This window comes from Prionailurus viverrinus, chromosome F1 (assembly GCF_022837055.1).
Source record: "Prionailurus viverrinus isolate Anna chromosome F1, UM_Priviv_1.0, whole genome shotgun sequence".
Lineage (NCBI taxonomy): Eukaryota > Metazoa > Chordata > Mammalia > Carnivora > Felidae > Prionailurus > Prionailurus viverrinus.
Genome location: NC_062577.1, coordinates 41,850,069 through 41,871,659, shown reverse-complemented (window position 1 = coordinate 41,871,659; position 21,591 = coordinate 41,850,069). Strand labels below are relative to the sequence as shown.

The following is a 21,591-nucleotide window of genomic DNA, read 5'->3' as shown; positions in this document are numbered from 1 at the left end:
CTGAAAGTGGGTCCTGAGCTGACCCACAGGACAGGCTGGGAAAATCGCCCAGCCTCTCAGCTCTAATACCTGCTACCTTTTCCTTACAGATCTGGAGTCTTGGCTCTTCATTCGACCCAGTTGTCCAGAGATACCTGGACGCATGTTTCTCTGTCTCTAAGCTCATGGAGGATGTATTTGCCAAGAAAGGACAGAGAACAAGGGCAGGGTGAGGGACTGAGGGTAGAAATTCCTGCCTGAAAATGAGTGTTTGAGAAAGCTAGTGGGCCCTCAGAAACGCAGATGAGCTGTAGTTATTATAATGTGTTCAGTTTAGAGGCTGGGACTTGGGTAGAAGGCCTTTTGGGAGCCCCTCTGGGCCCGGAAATGTGTCCTGATCCCGGAAGCAAAAAGCCTACTGATGGTGGGCATAAAATACCTCCTTACCCTATTGGGTCTTGTTGACCAGTGATATAGTGCGGCTTATGGAGTTCTGCTGGAGTCATGGTAGGAATTTGGATGCTTGATTCTTTACATGAAGACAGGTCACGTTTATTGTTGCCCACTATATAGTCCCAGTTCATTATTGGTATGTAATCAACGATTTACTCGTTGCCAGCAGAAAATCAGCTTCTCTGCATCTTGTAAGATAAATTTGAAGAGATTTTTAATCCAGTCCACACTCATGGAGGAACCCAGAGTGGCACAGCACGGTCCTTCCCTGGATGTTCCGATGACATACAACATGAGAGAAAGTGACTTCATTCTGCTGGACACTGAGTTCCTCAAAGAGGTGACTACTCGGGCGACCACTCATACAGATTTACACAGCTGACCTTCTAAGATCACGGAGGTATTACATACAATAGGGACATTTTATTTCTAGCAACACGGATAACAATGAATTTGAGGATCACTTCAAATTATTAGCTGGCCGCAGTCATCAGCTTGTTGGCCCAAACTCCTTAGGACATGAAATCAGCCCTCCCCTTTCCTTATCAGGGCAACTGAAAGTCAACGGCACCATCAAAGTTCAATCCAATCTCTGTTAGTCACACGTTCGACTCTATTTAGAAACAGCACTCTCCAAGAATGCCTTCCCTGGACGAGCGATTGGGGCAGGTGCTAATGTTAACCTCCACGATGTATTTATTTGCTACAAATGTCATAGCTTTGAAACCAATCGTAGCAGAGTTCATTACAGATCTTAATCAGATGGTCAGTGGCATTCAGATCTCTGTGCCCCCCGACATCAATTCCCTGCTCCAGGAGGCCTAGTACAAACAGTTCTCCATGCAGTTCGGTCTGGCTCAGTCCCTGGGGCATTGCTGGGGAGCCCAGCAACAGGAGCAACAGGTAGACCTGCTCCCTTTCCTTCTGCCTCTTCTCCCATCAATTTATTTTTCGCCCTTCTTTCTAAACTGAGGTCAGAAATCACCCTCTCTGGGACGTTTCCTTGGATGAAGTCTGATTTTCACATTCCATACCCAATCTGCCCAAGCAGTTAGAGGCTCTGCTCTCACTGCTGTATGTCAATTCTCTTTTGTCACATGTCTGGTACATGCTCTTGCCTGTCCCTGGGACTAGGTCCTAAGTGCCTTGACCTCACCCACCTGATGTTTAAGTCTTCTTTTAACATGTGCTCCTCCCAATCCCAGGGCTTTCCAGAATCCTGCAGAAAGCAGGCACCTTTTCAGTTGTGCCCTCCCCTGGTGTGGGAGCGGTCTCAGCCGTGTCCCTGCCCAGCCTCTCTCAGAGGCATGGTAACTCTTGTGAACCTCTTCAACACACCCTTGACGTCTTTTTTCTTCTTGTTAAAAGAGATCAATAAGAAATAGAGTTTCATTTCTAGATAGAGACAGTGTTGCTGGTGTTTATTCTTCATTCTGCCTCTCTAATCAACAACATCTTTTTTTTCCTTATTAAGAAAAGCTTCCTGGGGCACCTGGGTGGCTCAGTCGGTTGAGCGTCCAACTTTGGCTCAGGTCATGATCTCACAGTTCGTGGGTTCGAGCCCCGCATCAGGCTCTGTGCTGACTGCTTGCTCAGAGCCTGGAGCCTGCTTCAGATTCTGTGTCCCCTTCTCTCTCTGCCCCTCCCCCATTCATGCTTTGTCTCACTCTGTTTCCCAAAAATAAATAAATGTAAAAAAATTTTTTTTCAATAAAAAAGAAAAGAAAAGAAAAGCTTCCTAAGATGTCTTAGTCCATTCCAGTTGCCATAACAAAATGCCACAAACTGGGTGGCCTCTAAAAAACAGAAATTTATTCCTTGCAGTTTTGGAGGCCAGAAGTCCAAAATCGGGGTGCTGGCACAGTTGGTGAGGGCCCCCATCTGGGTTGAAGACTTCACATGGGTTGTATTCTCACAGAAGGAAAGGGCTAAGGAGCTCTGTAGGGTCTTTTTTCACAAAAGCACTAACCCCACCCCCTCCATCCAACCCCACCCCCTCCATCCAACCCCACCCCCTCCATCCAATCCCACCCCCTCCATCCAATCCCACCCCTTCCATCGAATCCCACCCCCTCCATCCAATCCCACCGCCTCCATCCAACCCCACCCCCTCCATCCAACCCCACCCCCTCCATCCAATCCCACCCCCTCCATCCAATCCCACCCCTTCCATCGAATCCCACCCCCTCCATCCAATCCCACCCCCTCCATCCAATCCCACCCCCTCCATCCAACCCCACCCCCTCCATCCAATCCCACCCCCTCCATCCAATCCCACCCCCTCCATCTAATCCCACCCCTTCCATCGAATCCCACCCCCTCCATCCAATCCCACCCTCTCCATCTAATCCCACCGGAGCCCCCCCCCCCCCCCCCCCCCCCCCCGCCCTCGTCCCATTAATCCCATCATCTTGGGTGTTAGGATATCAACAGATGAATTTAAGGGGCCACAAACATTCAAATCATAGCAGGAGAGGAACGAGAGCCAAAAGGTGGAGGGACACGTAGGCCAGCAAAATTGCACAGTCCCAGAAACCCAAACCAAAACCATTTCTTCAGATCATCTTGGGGAAGAGGAAGCTGGGAACATGGAAGTTGACTGGAAAGGTCATGTACAGCCGGCAGGTGGAGCACAGGTAACATATCGTCTCTAAGACCTGGATGCCACTCATCTGGACTTGGGATTTGTCTTCGGCAGGTTCCTAGGGCTTTCATCTTTTGAGATGTTTGTTTAGCTAATGTAAGTAAATTGCCTTTCAAGTCTTAATTAGCTATTCAAGAAAGTATATTGTATATTTATCTGGTTATTACTTATTGCGTGCTATCAATTTAAAAACGTTTGAAGTTAATTCTCTGCGACTTTGTAGGACTAGACTGTCTGCAAACAGTGACCAAGTTTATCCTCCTTTCCAGTACTGACAGTTCTTCTTTTGGGCAACTGTTTTATTGTACTGATTAGGACTTCTAGAACAATGTTAGATGAAGGAAACGACAGGTTTGTGGACACTTACTCCATTCATGATTCAATAAAATTATGTTCTAGGTCCTTACCCGTAAATATCATGAAGTCAGCTGATTTGAGATAAGCTATTCTTTTATTTTTAACGTTTATTTATTTTGAGAGAGAGAGAGAGGGAGGGGCAGAGAAATAGAGAGAGAGAGTATCCCAAGTAGGCTCCATGCTGTCAACACAAAGCCCCATGTGGGACTCAAACTCACGAACTGTGACATCATGCCCTGAGCCAAGATGAAGAGTCTGATGCTTAGCCAACCATCTGTGCCTCCGAGGCGCCCCTGAGACAAGCTATTCTTAATCAAGCTAAGAAAGTGCCCTTGTATTCCTAATTGGCTTTACACAAACAAAGAACAATCCAGAAAAGACTATTACATTCCATTGGATTGAATTTGGGGAGATTTTTCTCTGGAATCCCAGATTGTGATGCTAGTTGGTGTTTACCCAGAACTCTGTCTGTCATCTTTTGTTCCCTAAAAAACAGGGAATTCGAAGGTTGGATGATGGCGGGCTTTCTAAGTGGCCTACTTAAAGTGCTGAGGGCAGAGCGGGATTGCTCAGCTAGACGTAGCTCTGAAAAGGGGCAGCGTGCAGGGTTAGGCACAAGGAAAAGGGGAATTGGTAGTTGCCGTTTCATTTAAAATTTTTAAGGAAGTTGTTTATTGCCAAAAAATTAAAAAGCCCGGAGAGTCATTTTAACGGCAAGGTTACCAAACAGAACTCTGCTACAGCTGATCAAACATTTTTTTTTCCACAATTTTCTGTGGAGAAAGACATTACCGCTTTCTCTACTGATATCTCCACTCATTCATATTTATCCTGGAAGTTCTACTTGGCAGCTGACCTGAATCCTTCTTGCTGAATGAGATACAGGCCTACTTATTCTCCTATGCCTTGTTTAAAAAACAAAACAAAACAAAACACAAAAAACAGTAATTCCTTTCCAAAATAAGTGCAAGAATTTGTAGAGAACTGCACCCCATTAAAACCCTAGAATTCACATGGCCACCTGAGTGTATTCTACCGACTCAGAGTTAGCAGGGTTCACAAAAGTCCAGAAATTGGGCCTGTGGCTTTTTGGATTGACATTGACATAGTCTGTGGTTTCCTTTATGTTCTCATAGTCCAGGGCAGATTCAGTTTTTAGTCCTCCAGGGGCTGAAAAGACCACTTGTGTGTAATTCACGTCCTTGGTGGCCTTAGGGGAAAAAAGCAGAGAAATGTGGGTCAAGATTCCTACCAGGGTTGGAGGAGGGGACCCCCCCAAGGACTGAACTCTCACTGAAGGACCCTCGTCTCGCCCTAGGCTGGCAGGGAGAGAAGCTGGTTCCGGGTGGCTGTGTCAGAGAGCAGGGCCAGGCCAAGGGGGAACACTACCAATAGCTCTGTGCCTCTGCAGGGAATTAAGGGGTTTCAGGAAAGATGTGGAGACTCAATCCCCGTGAGGTCAGGACTCAGAGCAGACTTTGGCCTGGTGACTGGGATATGGCGAGGAGGAGGTGGTCCATTGACATTTGCATTTTTATAGTTCACTCAGACCCATTTTGTGGGGATGCCATGAACCCGAGGATCATGACACCCGTCACCCGAGGTTGTTGTAATGACTCAAGAAACCCCTCCATCCCTGCTCCCATCCTTGTAGCTGGGGTGGCCTGGATGCTCAGTCTTTTACAGCAAGGACCCCAACTGCATATGAAGGGCTGGGACCACTAGGGGTGTCCATTACCTGGAAGGTGGGAGGCAAGCTGCCGGAGACGTCCGCGCTGTTGGAGCTATCTGAGGACGTGTCACTGTCATCTAGGGAGAAATAGAAACTGTTCTTCTAAGGAACACTGGGGAGTGGGGTGGGGCGTGGGGGGTGTTAGGAGGGGATGGGCACAACGGAAGGGAGAAGGGGACAAAGTCAGGCAGAGCCAGCCATGCAAAGACAAGCGGGGAAGAGAGATATGGAGCCCCCAATAGAGAAAGAAGACCTTGAACAGAGAAAGGGTGGGGAGAGAAAGCGCCCCCCTCCACCCCGCCAAATAGCAAGAATGTGCCCAAGAGTCCAGACACTGCCGCGCTGTCCAGCTCCATCTAAGACTAATATCACTTGATTGTGCTGGAGGGAGAAGCAGAACACGCTGACGCAGTGTGGCCCCGAGCACGTAGCTCTGGCCTCCCCAGTCCCGGCCACAGGTTTTGCTCTAGACCTGTCGCTAACTCTAGGCAGGTGACATCCCTTTTTGTGTCTGGTTTTGCTCCCTGTGAAACAAGGAGGTTGCATGATGATCTTTGAGGTCCCTGCCAGAGAGTCTCTGATTCTGGCCAGGCTTCGGGGACGCTCTAGGGCCAGGGTCACGATGAGGCCAGTGCCCCTCCCTTTTTGCAGAAACACCAAATTCACATGAGTGGTCTCTTCTGGTTCTCTCCTGCACTGAGGTCTTATCTCGGTGCCAGGGAAGCCTGACAACCAGATCTCCCCAACTGAAAAGATAAAATCGGAAGGTCGGAGCGGATGCAAATCCATCAAGAGAAAACCCGCTGGAAAAGGTGCGATCTCTGGGGAGTGAGCACCCAGGGGTAGCTGTCTTGCTTCGGAAGCAGCAATTTCCATTGTGTGAACGGTGACCTGGTGTCACCTTGGTGACCCAAGCCTCGAGAGAGAAAACCAGTGGGTGGTATTCCTGCTGGCTCGCCTGCCAGAGGGGAACGTAGACTTGAACCATCACCAACACTAGCATTTATTAAAACCCCTGGATACCACGGCCAGAGGCAGGCAGAGGCAGTTGAAATGTCGGCCAGACGGAAACAGGTGCCATAGTATCAATGACAAAGACAGGAGCAGAGACGGCCCCAAGCCCCCTCTGCAGTGGCTCACACATGACCAGAGGGGGAAAAGAACTTAGACCCACCCAAACCCAGCGAGATCGGCCTTGCGTGATGAGAGAGTAGCTTGCTGGAAACTAGGCTGGTGAGGCCTTCGGGGAGGCGGGTGGGAGGAATCTTCCTGCCAGGGGCTGGGCTGGCCAGGACAGAGCCCGGCTGCGGCAGAGCAGCTCTCCACGGCCCGGACAGAGCAGAATAAGCTTTATGACAAGTTCTTCCCCTGCCCCGTTACTCACGCTTGTGACGGGGCACAGACACAGGAGCGCTTCGCGTCTCCTCCGTGGCAGCACATGGCTGACGCTGCGCAGGGCTGGGCCAGGGGGCCTGGAGCTTGGCCCCTTTCAGGATCCGTTCACTCTGGCTGGCTAAAGGGGACAGGGCAAGGGTCAAAAGTGCCAGCTCTCCAGGTCAGGGACATCCTGTCTCTGAGCACTGCCCTCGAGACGGCAAAACATTCAGAGGGACCTCTTCAAACCTCAGCGCTCTGCTCACAACCCTGCAGCACCTCTCACCTTGCTTGCAGGACAAGCCAAAGCCCCAGCCTCCAAGGCCCCCTGTGGCCTCGCTGTTCCCCGCTCTCTCCGTTCCAGCCACACTGGCCTCTGTTCCAAACAGCTTTCTGCCTCAGGGCCTTTGCAGGTGCCGCTCGCTTCCTCACTGCCAGATGTTTATACTAAAATGTTGGCATTTCAGTGATGCTGGCCATCATCCAATTCATACCTCCTTGCCTTGCTTCATCTTTTTCTTCCCTAGCACTCACCATAATCTAACATATGTATATTACCTGTTTATCTAGTTTGTTGTCTGTGCCCCCCATGATATGTAAGTTATATAAGGACACAGATTTTTGTTTGGTTCCCTGTTATATTGAATGAATGAATGAATGAATGAATGGCTAGAGAAGCCTAGATTCCCTTTATTTTATTTTCCCTAATTTTAATGCCATCCCAGAACAGAACACAGTAAATCAGTTCAAGAATTTAAGTCCATCTTGGAACTGGAGAGTGTGATGCTAAGTGAAATAAGTCATACAGAGAAAGACAGATACCATATGTTTTCACTCTTATGTGGATCCTGAGAAACTTAACAGAAACCCATGGGGGAGGGGAAGGAAAAAAAAAAAAGAGGTTAGAGTGGGAGAGAGCCAAAGCATAAGAGACTGTTAAAAACTGAGAACAAACTGAGGGTTGATGGGGGGTGGGAGGGAGGGGAGGGTGGGTGATGGGTATTGAGGAGGGCACCTTTTGGGATGAGCACTGGGTGTTGTATGGAAACCAATCTGACAATAAATTTCATATATTGGAAAAAAAAAAGAATTTAAGTCCATCTTTTAGTCTAGCCATATTCCCTTCTCCTGGAATTCAAAGTCCTTTCTTCATTTTGAGTCCTTTGGTGGTGATGAAGAAAGTTAGGCCCAGGCTAAATGAGCCCACCCTCAAGAGTACTGCAGAAGCTTATCCCTAGGTAGAAGGTCTGGGTGGTGGAAGGGCTTTGGGCCATCATTCCAACCAGAAATAGGCTGGGTCAGAGTGGGGATTACCCAGTAACGGATGACCCGGCTAGTGGATCCTCAAGTAGGTATTCAAGGGGTATTCCGGGGCTCATCTTGCTATAAGCTCAGGGGTGGTCCCTACAGGTGACTAGGAGGAAAGAGCGCCAGGCTATTTACCCATGTGCCTGCTGAGCAGGTAGTTGATGGCAGCGAAGAGGCAGGTCTGTAGAATGAGGGACACCACTGCGATCACTAAGCCATGCCAGAACTTCATGTCTCTGTTGGGAACGGAGCAGGGTCAGAGTTAGAGGTTGTGGAGATTCTAAATCGGCTGCAGACCCACCCTGCCCCCAGCTAGAGGCAGCCATCTGGTGTTGCCGTGTGTCTCAGGGCAGGTCTCTTTGCCTCTCTGGACGGGAAGGTGTAGGGAGCCAGGGAACGTGGCGTGCATGCTTGGAAGCCAGGTGCACAGTCTGATGGGAGCCACTCACTCCGTCAGCATGATGAACTTGCAGGGCAGCTGTGGGCGTAGGTGAGGCTCAGGCTTTGGTGGGGGCAGGAAGAAGACACCTGGAAGGAACCACTCTGGGCACTTCGTCTCCACGTAGTGCCACCCGCGGGACCGTCCTACAGACCTGCAGGAGGCAAGGCAGCGGGTCAGGACTCCCGGGTTCTACGCTCCAATTCCCTTCAGGCGAACCCAGCTGCTCAAGGGGTCACCGGCTTTCCTCTCCCCAGATTTCAAGCTTTGATCTACAAAACAGGCAGTATCTCGTAGTTCGGTGTTAGCATCGAACGGGGTGGGCACGCACTCGATGACAGCCCCAGCGCTGAGCCCCTGGCACACCCACCATCCTACCTGATTCACACGGTCCCATGGCCGAGATATCAGTACGCTCTTTCGATAACAAGCAGCATGAGATTCAGAGAGCAGAGGCTCATGTCTGAGGTTGCACAGCTGGCAAGTGGTTGGGCCTGGATTTGGGCTCCAAGTCCAAGCCTGCACGTTCAACCACTGGTCTTGGCTTTCAGAGAATCTTCACCTGCTGCTGGAAAGCACCAAGGGGTTGAACATGTGCGAATACGCCAGGAGAGATTTGTTAAAGAAATCCAAATCTTGGGGTGCCTGGGTGGCTCAATCCGTTAGGCGACAGGCTCTTGGTCTCAACTCAGGTCATGATCTCAGTTTGTGAGCTCAGGCCCCACATCAGGCTCTGCACTGGTGGTGCTGAGCCTGCTTGGGATTCTTTCTCACTCCCTGTCTCTCTCTATCTGCCTGTATCCTGCTTGCACTCTCTCTCTCTCTCTCTCTCTCTCTCTCTCTCTCACTAAATAAATAAACTTAAAAAAAAAAGAAAGAAATCACATGCACAACATTCGTGGCTTTGTGGGGTTTTAGACTCTGGATATCGTTGGGGTTTAGACTCTGGATGCTCTTACACACTCATGAATATGTTGATTTTAAAAATCAGGGCACCTGGGTGGCTCAGTCGGTTGAGCGTCCGGCTTCGGCTCAGGTCATGATCTCACAGTTTGTGGGTTCGAGCCCCGCATCGGGCTCTGTGCTGACATCTCGGAGCCTGGAGCCTGCTTCGGATTCTGTGTCTCCCTCTTTCTGCCCCTCCCCTGCTCATTCTGTCTCTCTCTTTCCTTCAAAACTAAATAAAAAAACATTTAAATAAATAAATAAATAAATAAATAAATAAAATCAGGTGCCTGGGTAGCTCAGTCAGTTAAGCGTCCGACTTCAGCTCAATTCATGATCTCATGACTAGTGGGTTCGAGCCCCACATCAGGCTCTGTGCTGACAGCTTGGAGCCTGGAGCCTGCTTCGAATTCTGTGACTCCCTCTCTTTCTGTCCCTCCCCTGCTCATATTCTGTTTCTCTCTCTCTCAAAAAATAAACATTAAAAAATTAATTTAAAAAATCAGCTTATGAATTTCATCAGCATGTTGCTGAATATGGAATTTACTAAAAGACAAAGGCAGGATAATTTCAAAGCCTCTGAGATGACACTTACTCAGCAGAGATGGGGAGACAACCACCCACCGCCCTGCTGCAGACCATAAACCTGAAACAGCCTTTCACTGTTCCTGACGCCTATTTTCCCCATCAGTGTTTCCAAGGGCCAAGGGCAGTGGGAAAGTCCTGAAAGTCTTGTTTTTATTTGTAGTTTTCACACTGGGGCTTTCTAAGATCAGAACTCAGACCAAGAATCAAGACAGAGAGAAGGCAATGAGGGGCAGGAAGGCTGTGGGGTTTGCCACCAAACCCTCTCCAGGGCTGTGGGCGTTGGCCAGCTGCAAGTTTCCAGAGAGAAAATACATCTCTTTTCACATACCAACACGCTAGTCCTTGGCAGTGGCTTTTCTTCACAAGATCAAAAGTTGGAAGAAACACATACCCAATTTCTTCATCGTACTTCCTTAACCCACCCCCTTCCCTACATAATTAATTCTAGATACTTCTCCCAAAGGAACCTAACGCTATCTACCCATTGCTTGTCAAGGTAAATGTGCCCGGTTGCCTCGTAAGCATCAAGTACTGGTAAGAAGGGGCTACAGTGGCGGGGGGGGGGGGGGGGGCAGGGAGCAGGAGGTGAACACACCCCAGAAGGCAGGTGAGAAAGGACTCCGGGAAGTCCCTGAAGTCCATAGACCAGTGGGTAGAAAATCCAGTATCCCCCCGGCAGGATGAGCAAACTGCAGAAAGAAAGCTTAGTCGAAAGTGACTTGTGCACAAAATGAAATTTGCAGAGTCAAGACGCTGGAAATAAAACACAGAAACGATGGAGATGAAGCAAAATGGGGATTTTTCAGGAAAAACAGTGATCTTGAAGGACTGGGCAACTTGATGGAAAAGGGTATAGTTATATTTTAAATGCCTGGCTCTTGTCTTATTTTGGATTCACCCTCTTGAAATTTCGACAGGCATCGATTTCTCAAGCAAATTGCAGTATTGATTTCTGGGGCAGCTGCAAAAGATCGGACTTCACCAGGAGAGCTGTATGGCATCATGAAAGACCCAAAAATCACAGGCTGGTGTCTCTGGGAACCAACAGTGTTCATTTTCAAAGGAGTTTTAGTATGTTAGTATTTTTTGTTTAATATTTATTTAGTTTTCAGAGAGAGAGAGGGAGAAACAGAGCACGAGGGGAGAGAGGCAGAGAGAGAAGGAGACACAGAATCCGAAGCAGGCTCCAGGCTCTGAGCCATCGGCACAGAGTTCGACACAGGGCTCAAACTCATGAGCTGTGAGATGGTGACCCGAGCTGAGGTCAGACGTTTAACCGACTGAGCCACCCAGGCGCCCCTCTGGTGTGTCAGTATATATATATATTTTTAATTTTTTTTCAACGTTTTTATTTATTTTTGGGACAGAGAGAGACAGAGCATGAACAGGGGAGGGGCAGAGAGAGAGGGAGACACAGAATCTGAAACAGCCTCCAGGCTCTGAGCCATCAGCCCTGAGCCTGACGCAGGGCTCGAACTCACAGACCGCGAGATCGTGACCTGGCTGAAGTCGGACGCTTAACCGACTGCGCCACCCAGGCGCCCCTGGTGTGTCAGTATTGATTACCTCATATTCAATGTCTCATTTGTCCTTAATCACAGAAATTATTCTCCTTCTTTCATCCAAGGGGATGGCCAGAAAGCCACTAGGGCTGGGTTCTGAAACCACACTTAAATTTTAATTTCTTTTAAGGCTCCTTTCTCTCCTTATTCATTAAAAATTAAACAACTAATAGATATTTGTGGTACAATTCAAAATGCAAATAAGCAAAGCATTTCACAAAATCACCCCACGGTTGACTCCAGAGCACTTTCCACAGGTTCTCATACATGTATGTACTATGCGTAGGTGTGCATGTAAATCCGTGTTTACACGTGTACAATCTTTTCTAAACATCATACCGATCAGCAGCTTTTTCTCTTCACTGAGTATATCGTAAACATGTTTCCAGATCAGAAAAGCCTTCATTAAAAAGTTCCACTCTGGAGGCCCTCGGGCCAAATTCGGCGCCTAGGTGATTTTGTCTGATGAAATCCTTTAAAGATTTGGATTTGGATGCCCTAAGAAGGGGTATGTGCTCTTCCGTCCCTGACTGATCCCCGAAGCCATTTGAGTTTGCTACATACTTGAGTTTCTGGCATACTACTATTCTACTTTATCAGTGTTTCTTAGCGCTCTGTGACATTCAGAGCCAGACAGTTCCTTGTTGTCTAGAGCTGTTTTGCGCCCCACTGGATATTCAGCATCTTGGAAGACCACCATTGTAACAGGCTAATGTAACAACCAAAATGACCAAAAATGACCCCACACATTTCCAAATGCCCCAGGGTGAGGCAGTCACTTTTGCCCCCAATCGAGAATCGCTGCATTAAATAAATGTCCCATTATTTTAAAACCAATATCTTAGTTTGGCTCTTTGTACAGAACCATATTGCCTACGCTTCCTTCCATCATTTTGGTATATTGTGAACATCTCACTAACCAAATGGTGCACAGAACCTGTGTCAGTATATAGCATAAAGTCCAACAGACTTCAATCTGAATCCAAGTTCTGTTCCCTTCTAGATGTGAATTATTAAACCTCTCAGTACCTCAGCTCCTGTACCTGTAAGATAAGAACAATAGCCTCTATCTCAGAGAGTTCTTGTGTGGGCTCAGTGCTTTATGCTGTTTGTATGGAACTTCATGCAACATCAGGCTTGTGAGAAGCACTCGATGATTACGGATGGGCCCCACGACAGTTTGACTTAATTTTTAGATGTTACAATGGGTATGGAAAAGCATACCCATTCAGTAGAAACCGTACTTGGAATTTTGACCTTAGATCTTTTTGTGAGCTGGCGATATGCTGTGCAAACCCTCTCTGATGTGGGGCAGCTCCCAATAAGCCACGCGATCATGAGGGTCCACAAACAATACACTCATAACCCTTCTGTGCCCACACACGCCTTCCGTTCTTCACTTTCAGTACAGGATTCAATAAAGTACATGAGCTATTCAACACTTTATTAAACAATAGGCTCTGCGTCAGATGATTAGATTTTAGGCTAATATAAGTGTTTTGAGCACATTTAAGGCAGGCTAGGCTAAGCTCTGATGTTTGGTAGGTTAGGTGGAGTAAAAGCATTTCCGACTTAGAATAGTTGCGATTTATGATGGGATTATCGGGAGCTGACCCCATCGTAAATCGAGGAAGTTGCGAACTACACGTTGTTCAACCCTGAAACACTTCACCAAGATGGTGACTGGAGTAGAGCTATTAAAAATCGAGTTGGTCTATTTTAGGAAAGTCAGGCATTCATGTTGAGCACAGTTTGAAGATAAGATCAGGGACAGGATGAGGTATGAAAATGATGACAGATGTCATTATTTAAGTGGCTAATGGCCCCTAACCACAATGAGCAGGTTGTTCCTTGGGGTCTAATTGCAGATTGCTGATCAGACAGTGGGCAAAAACATCTGCTCATTTGCACTCCCCCCACAATACACACATATACCAAATAACCAGGAAATGAGCAATTTAGAGTAATTATGTTGTGAAAAAAAGTGCCTAGACTGTGAAAGTTTGTCGTGGCTCATTCTATGATCAAGATTTGGACTCTCCTATCCTCTTTCACATGCTTAGTTTTGATGCCCAGACCAATACTAATGTAACGCCCTGCCAGGCATTTCCCAATCACGCTCCCGCAGGGTGCTGGGAGCCTCTCCTCTGCTTGCTTCAGGCCTGGGTGGAAGTCCTGATACGTCCAGTTAGGCCTGGGTCCCATCTTATTGTTTCCCCCTACTTCTGATAGAGGAGCTCTCGTGGGGCTCTCGTTGGTACAGCCTAACATAGAGGTGAAATAATTAAGACGCACCTCCTCCTGGCTGACACCATGCTTTCACTGAAGAGTCACAAAGAGTCGTTTGAAAAAAGAGCACAATAGAAGATGATTTACATGAAAATCATATGGAATGCAATAATCAATAATCACTCTCAACATTGTTAGGCTACCAATCTTTTAAAATTAAGTAGCTTTAGGGGCTCCTGGGTAGCTCAGTCCGTTAAGCATCAACTTCCACTGAGGTCATGATCTCACCGTTCGTGAGTTCGAGCTCCACATCGGGCTCTGTGCTGACATCTCAGAGCCTGGAGCCTGCTTCAGATTCTGTGTCTCCCTCTCTCTCTGCCCCTCATTGCTCGCGCTCTGTCTCTGTCTCTGTCTCTCTCTCTCTCCTGCGCTTGCCTGCTGGGGAGCTGGGACGGGTAGAATCCTTTCTAGGCCCTGGAGAATGAAGGGGCTTGGTGCTTGAAAGTCCTCAGGCTCCTTCTAGCTCCAAGCATTCTGTTCTTTAAAGACTGAAGTCAGGAAGGGGAAAGAGAAGCAAATTTGGATGGGAATGGGATATTTTGAAAGAAAAACAAAATCTGTTTCTATTTTATAATATCATCCAGTCTCCTCCGCATTACTAGACTTTTCTTCCTTAATTTAATATGCAGTTGGGAGTAATCAAAAAAAGGAGGAAACATAAATCAGCCAAACCACGGAAACCGTATACATACACGATTATGTATATAACCACGGAAACAGAGGAGATCAAAAACTGTGAGGCTACTAAGGAATTTTTTAATGTAATCTCAATAAAATTCATGAGTTTCTAGAAAGATATAAACAAGCAAAATTGATTCCATAAGGCACCAAAACCAAAACAAGATCACAAGAAAGAAGTCGGGGAGGCAGCATGGCATGTAGCCGCTAAAGACAGAGAACTTGAGTCTGGAAGTGTGGGTTCACACCCCAGCTCATTCCCTGCATGAGCTTGGTCTAGTTCTTGAACCCTTCAAAGCCTTAGTTTTCTTATCTGTAAGATGGGAGCAATAATAACTGGTTCTTAGGTTTGAATAAGATGGATACAAACGATACCTGCTTCTGAGGATAAAGTAAGATGAGTTATGTCAAGTAGTTATTACAACTTTCGCCACATAGAAAGAAGCATACAATAGGGGCGCCTGGGTGGCTCAGTCGGTTGAGCGTCCGACTTTGGCTCAGGTCATGATCTTGCAGTTTGTGAGTCCGAGCCCCACATCGGGCTCTGTGCTGATGGCTCAGAGCCTGGAACCTCCTTCATATTCTGTGTCTCCCTCTCTCTCTGCCCCTCCCCCGCTCACATGCTCTTTCTCCCTCTCTCAAAAATAAATAAACATTAAAAAAATTTTTAAAAAAAGAAAGAAGCATACAATAAAAGAGAGTTACTATTATTTAGGAATTAAAAGCATTATTGGCATTAATCTACTCAAATTTTGTGTCCAAACAGTTGGGGTTTTTTTGTTTTGTTTTGTTTTGTTTTAATTTTAGAGAGTGGGGCAGAGGGAGAGAGATCATCTTAAGCAGGCTCCACTCTCAGCATGGGAGTCTGATGTGGGGCTCGATCCCATGATACTAGGATCACGACATGAACCAAAATCAAGAGTCAGACTCTCAACCAACTGAGTCACCCAGGCACCCCCCGAATAGTTTTGGAAAATAAGTTACTTTAAAATTTTAAGGAACACGTAATGTTTATGTTGTATAAGCAGATCCAGAGCATAAAAAAGGTGGAAAACTCTGCAGGATCTTGTCACTTACAAATACAGAAGTAAATATAGGATAATGTCAAGGAGTTCCTTCAGGAACATCCAGGAAATTAGTTATTACAATAATGAAAACTAATGTTGGGTATTTAACATGACCTTACTCTGCAAGGAGAGACACTACCACCATTTCCTAGATAAGACAGAAAGGTTTGGCGAGGTTGAGCAATTTGCCCTGGTCCCCCATCACCCCCCCACCATTGCCAGAGCCAAATTTCAAACCAAGCCCAGCTCTCAATCATTACAGCAAATTGCCTCTTACATGATATGAATATAGCATCAATAGATCAAGTTTTTATTTTATTATTATTATTATTGTTAACATTTATTTATTTTTGAGAGAGAGAGAGCATGAGTGGGGGAGAGGCAGAGAAAGAGGGAGACACGAAATCTGAAGCAGGCTCCAGGCTCTGAGCTGTCAGCACAGAGCCCAACGCGGGGCTCAAACCCACAAACTGTGAGATCATGACCTGAGCCAAAGTCAGATGCTTAACCAACTGAGCCACCCAGGCACCCCAAGAACCAGTTTTTAAAATGTTCATCTCAGTAAAACACCAAAAAACATTTGATGAAATAAAATACTCATTTCTTACTTTTTAAGTTAGTAAAATAAGAATATGAGAATAATTTCTTACTATAATAAAGAATATCCCTTCTGTACCAATAATCGACATCTTACCAAGTGGTAAAATGTTTTCGCAGCCAAGAACAAAGATGTCTGCTGTAACCATTTTAAAAAATTAATCCTGGAAACTCTAACCCTGGGAAGTTAGAAGTTCCTCCGACCTCTAACCTAGAGTAATAATAAGGGTGTGGAATATTTATTGAGATGTTCTGTGACACTTTGACATCTATAACTCACCTGATTCTCTCAATCACCCTAGGAGGTAGGTGCTATTTTTCTCCTTTTTTTTTTTCTTTCTTTTTTTTTTTAATTGAAATATAATGGTCATTTCCATTTTACAGAGGGCAAAACTAAGACACGTAGAAATTAAGTAATTTGCTCAAGGTGGTAAGAAGAGTTAATGGGGCTTTTGTGCCCAGGCAGCCGGGTGTTGGAGCCTAAGCTAATTAACTGATATGTGAAATTAACGAAGGTACAGCTTGGGGAAGGGCAAGTCAAATTTATCCTTATTTGCAAAAGATGTGATTTTATACCTAGAAATCCCAAACGGTCAATTGAAAAAGCAGTGAGATTAATCAGACTACTCAGGAAAAGTCCTGAAAGCATGATAAATATTCTAAAATTACCAGCTCTTCTTCCTATTGTATCAGCAATAACCAGTGAGGTAATGGAATTGCATGGAGGGGGGCCCGGCAACCTTAGCAGCCATTGTGCCTCATAGAGCTAAGAATAATTTTAATTGTAAGAAAGTTATTTTGAAGAAAATAATAAAAACATACTGAGAGATGCACAAGACATAAACTAATAGAGAGACGCTAATAGAGAGAACATTCCCATGTTCCAGACTGGCAATCCAGAAGACTAAAAAAAAAAAAAAAAAATCATTTTGAAATTAATTTGTTGGTTCAATATAACTCCAGTCAAACTACAGTGAGAAATTTTTTACGACTCCAAATTAATTCTAAAATTTATCTGGGCAAAAAATTAACAACAGTCCAGAAGATCTGGAACACGTTTGAAAAGGATTTGTGACCAGGCAGGTTCCTGACATACGATTGTTAAAGGGTGGTGTAGATTTGAAAAACTACACTAGGATGTACAATAAATATTATCATAAAAGTGGTTCACAAGGCAGTGGGAGGAAAGGAAAGTGTCATTTAGAAAATGTTGCACCCAGAATAATGAATTAGCTACCTGTAAGAAAAAAAACAACTTACACCCAGACATGATACAACAAAATAAATTCCAAAGGGATTCAAGAAGTAAATAGTTTTGAGTCATTAAAAGTAGAAGGATATGAGACTGGATATTCACATATTCAATAATATTTATTAGATCCCCAGATGAGAGAAAACTGTCTCAGCTTATACGCAATGGAAGAGGTCACGAAGCAACAGGAAAAATAGATTCCACTCTAAAATATTAAAACTTCACATATTAAAGTCAAATAAGCAAAATTTAAAGGCAAATAGACAAAAACGTTAGAACCAGTGTGTGCAATACGTAACTTTAAAAGGTTTTAGATTAAAAACATTTTTAAGAAAAGCCCTCCTATCCCCAAATGATAAAGGGGTAGGAGGCATGGAACAGTTTACAGACAATCTGGAATAGGGCTAAAGCTATTATCACAAGGTAGCTGTACCCACTATTGACTATAAAAGTGAAAAATGGGAAACAACCGAATTGAAACACAAAGATTACATAAATTAGGGTGAAGGTATAGAGTGGAATATTATACCAACATTTAAAACTATATTGAGAAGGGGAAGGTGGGTGATGGGTGTTGAGGAGGGCACCTGTTGGGATGAGCACTGGGTGTTGTATGGAAACCAATTTGACAATAAACTTCATATACTGAAAAATAAATAAATAAATAAAATAAAATTATATTGAGAAAAAATTAATCTGGGGAAGGAATCTGTTCCATGAGGAAGAACAATGCAGTTATAGTTAGCCACCTACAGAACATATTTTTTTAAAAAAGAATGAAAATTTGTACAAAAAAGAAAACTTTGGGTCATTAAATGTTTTTGTCTTTTATATTAGTTTAGTGATAACCCCCAATCACCTGATTTGGTTCGCCAAATCCCGAATAGTTCATTGACAATAATTTTTCATATCAAATATAGATTTATTCGTGAATGTAAATTTATGGTAATTAAATTGGGGGTTATTTTAATGTTCTTTTTTCAAAAAGGGGAAATAGAAAAAAATATATACCTGAATGTTAACAAAACTGCATATTGCAATTGTGGATGATGTTTTATTTTATCCTTTACACTATCTGTCATATCAAAGTTTTCTGCAATTTACATATATCTTTTTTCTAATCAGGAAAAGAAAACAAGCCCAGAAATTCTGAGCTGCTCAATCAGCATAGTTCCAAACTTATCTACATAAAAAATTTATTTACAATCTAAACTATATCTCATCATGTTAATAGAACAGTGAGACAATCAGCTAAATGTCCGAGTTCCGATAGATCAAATACACACTGAGAGGTCTAGGTGCACAGCCCTGGGCGAAATACTCTGATGGACAGGAAGAAGGAGAGAACGCCGTCTGAACATTCAAGAGCTCACACTGTGTCGGAAAATCCGGACGTTAATAAGCGAAAAATCCAAAAGAAGAGATGTCACCATGAAGCATGATGAACGTTCAGAAGGAGTGGTGTCAATACTATGTACTGTCTCAGAGGAAAAGTTGATCCCCGCTCAGTAGAATATTCAGAGAGGAGTCACTGAGTAGAACTACTGAAGAACAAGCTATGGCTGGATGGAGAAGGAGGGCCAGAGCAGGCCAGCTAAAGGTGGCTCCCAGCTCTGGCTACAGGGAAATCCACTCACCGTCTTCAACAAGTTTCGACACAGATTTAGCCACATGTAAATAAGAGAGTGGGAGCAAGTGGGGTATACCACAAGCCAACCTCACAAGTAGGTGCAGGAAAATAGAGAGGAGCAGGGACTCGGGGGCCAGGGGGATTGGGTTTGAAGTTTTAGCTCTGGCCCTCCTGGCTGTGAGTTGCTTTCTTTCCCCAGGCCTCGAGTTTTACCTGAAAAATGGGGACAGCACCTGTTTCATTTTTTCAACTCAAGTTGTGTGCTTGCTATGTGCCAGCATCAGGCGAAGCATTTTGCATAAATTATTTCGTTTAATCATCACGATGGCAAATTTACGAGGTCGCCACTATGGTTGTCCCCAGGTTATATATGAGAAAATCAGACTCTAATCCCGCATGGGGAGGACAGAATTCAAACCCAGGCTGTTTGGGGCCAGAGCCGTCACCACACTGCACACAGTATTTGAGAAGGTCAGCTGAGTGCCTGGCTCGTATGGATGCTCAACGGGGAGTGATCCTCAGACCAGAACAGAGGATTCAACACAAACTGGCTGAACTATATAAACACACCATTTCCACAGGGCCCTGTAAGGAAACTGGGCTGACCCATGACTTTCAGATGGGAGATATAAGCAACCCAAGGCATGGAGCCATATGGTCCTGGGAGGTGTCAGTCCTAAACAGTCCCTGCTCCCACGACTGCTGCCGTGTCCATGCACTGGAGGACGGAGAAGATCAAAATATCCACCAGTGAGAAGGGAGGAGTGAGGGGACAGCAGAGGGTTGGGGCGTCACCTTTGTCCTGGGTGTCAGAAAAATCGTCTCTGGGTTCCCGTCAGCGCCGGTTACCATGGCAGGGGCCTCAACCCAGGTGGTTGGGACACATCTGGAATATGAAACGAGAACCCAGATCAACTTTCCAGCCTGGTGACTTTGCAAATTCGGCCACCTTTGACAGGTCACCTTGTCTTTCTGAGCCTCAGTTTCCCTGTCTACAACTGAGGGGGGAGGGGGTGTCTAGTTCTAACATTTTGTTGTTCTAGGATTCTATGAGTCTAACGTGGACATAGATGATGAGACTCCAATCAACCAGAAATAGCACCTTTGAGTTCCCACCAGATACGCCACATGTCTAGTAATACATATTCATAGGGGCAGGCACTGACACTTTTTGAGGAAGAAAACCAAGTTATACGAAATGTCTAATTCATAATATTGGGGAAGTCATTGTGTCAGCAATCGCTCGAGATAAATGCAACCCGAATTCAGAGAAACGAAGAACCTTCTACAGATTATGCTCAGTTTGTGAATGCTGCGGTGGCTCTGACCAGGGCTTGTCCATACTTTTTACTCCGCAGTTGCTGGCACGATACTTGGAGACGGCGTGTAGGAGAAGCACTTTGTAACATTCTTTGCAATCAAATCAATTCACATAGGAGAAACACTGTTTAACCTTAGGGTTGATGTCCCTGAGTCTCCGTTGCCTCCTCAGCTCATTGGGAATTCAAACGTCTCCCTCAAAGAGTCTATCAAGAGGGGTAAGGGAGACTGTGAGATCTTCCAGCACTTTCCCTGCCTCACTGCTGGGTCTCAGGACCAGCGCTGGCTTCACGGGCATGACTCCTATGCAGCCTCGTAGGGCGAGGGCCCCTTGATTGGTTTAAGGCTCTGCTCTTGCCATCTTTAAATTCTTAATAATTTGGGGGGCCTCCTGGGTGGTTCAGTAGGTTGAGCATCCGGCTCCGGCTCAGGTCATGATCTCGCGGTTCATGGGTTCGCGTTCTGTGCTGACAGCTCAGAGCCAGGAGCCTACTTCGGGTTCTGTGTCTCCATCTCTCATCGCTCTCTCTGCCCCTCCCCCAGTTGCTCTCTGCCTCTCTCAAAAGTAAATAAACATTAAAAAATAAATAAATAAATTCTTAATAACTTTTTAACAGGGAACCCCAGATTTCCATTTGTCCTCCGCCCTGCCAATTGCACAGCCAATCCCACTCAAGGTATTATTTTGAGTAGAGTTGCCAAAGCTTGAATAATAAGGTCAGTTTACAGAACAAGCAACAGGCCTGTCCACTGCCACAACTTCCCTAAGTGCCTCAGCTACACTTCTGACCACTGTGCTTTCCAAACTCCCCCAGAGGACTGCTCCCAGAACACTCTTCCGAGCTAACTTCTCCACAAGTGTTTTCTTTCACTGTTTGACTTCAGTCAAGTCATTTAACACCTCTGTGCCTCAGTTTCCTCATCTGTGAAGAGAAGTTATGAATAGCACATTTTCAGGCGTTCTGTAAGGATTAAATGAATTAGAATATGTCAAGCTATCAGAAGAGTTGCGGGCGCATCCCAAACTCTACGTAAGGTCACCTATTATTCTTTGCTGTTGTTCCATGACTCTCCTCTTTGACAGCCCGCATTTTCTGACTTCCATTTATAACATTTTCTTTTGTTTTAACTTCCTTCTTTTTTTCTTTTTATTTCTTTTTGTAGAAAGAGAGAGCACAAAAGCTAGGAAGAGGAGCAGAGGGAGAAGGAGAGAGAATCTCAAGCAAGCTCCAAACTCAGCAAGGAGTTTGATGCGGGGCTCAATCCCACAGCCCAGGGATCATGACCTAAGCCAAAATCAAGAGTTGAATGCTTAAACGACTGAGCCGCCCAGGTTCCCCCCGCACCCATTCATAACATTTTCAAATTGCCACCCCA

General features: G+C 45.5%; 1 protein-coding gene across 6 annotated transcripts in view; it reads right to left on the bottom strand.

The window, feature by feature from the left end:
* Positions 1–3,577: 3,577 nt before the first annotated feature.
* RHEX (regulator of hemoglobinization and erythroid cell expansion) overlaps positions 3,578–21,591 on the bottom strand; it is a 28,191-nt gene continuing 10,177 nt past the window's right edge. For 3 of the 6 annotated variants that reach the window (XM_047841214.1, XM_047841211.1, XM_047841215.1), the window contains 6 exons: positions 19,690–19,780; positions 8,297–8,851; positions 7,983–8,083; positions 6,550–6,678; positions 5,172–5,242; positions 3,578–4,643 (listed from right to left, as the gene is read on the bottom strand). In XM_047841214.1, coding sequence (XP_047697170.1) covers positions 4,443–4,643; positions 5,172–5,242; positions 6,550–6,678; positions 7,983–8,083; positions 8,297–8,307 — 513 coding nt within the window. In that variant the 5' untranslated portion in view covers positions 8,308–8,851; positions 19,690–19,780 and the 3' untranslated portion in view covers positions 3,578–4,442. Of the gene's footprint in view, positions 4,644–5,171; positions 5,243–6,549; positions 6,679–7,982; positions 8,084–8,296; positions 9,026–19,689; positions 19,781–21,591 lie in introns of those variants that run through there. The other 3 variants (XM_047841213.1, XM_047841216.1, XM_047841212.1) reach the window with 3 other exon arrangements.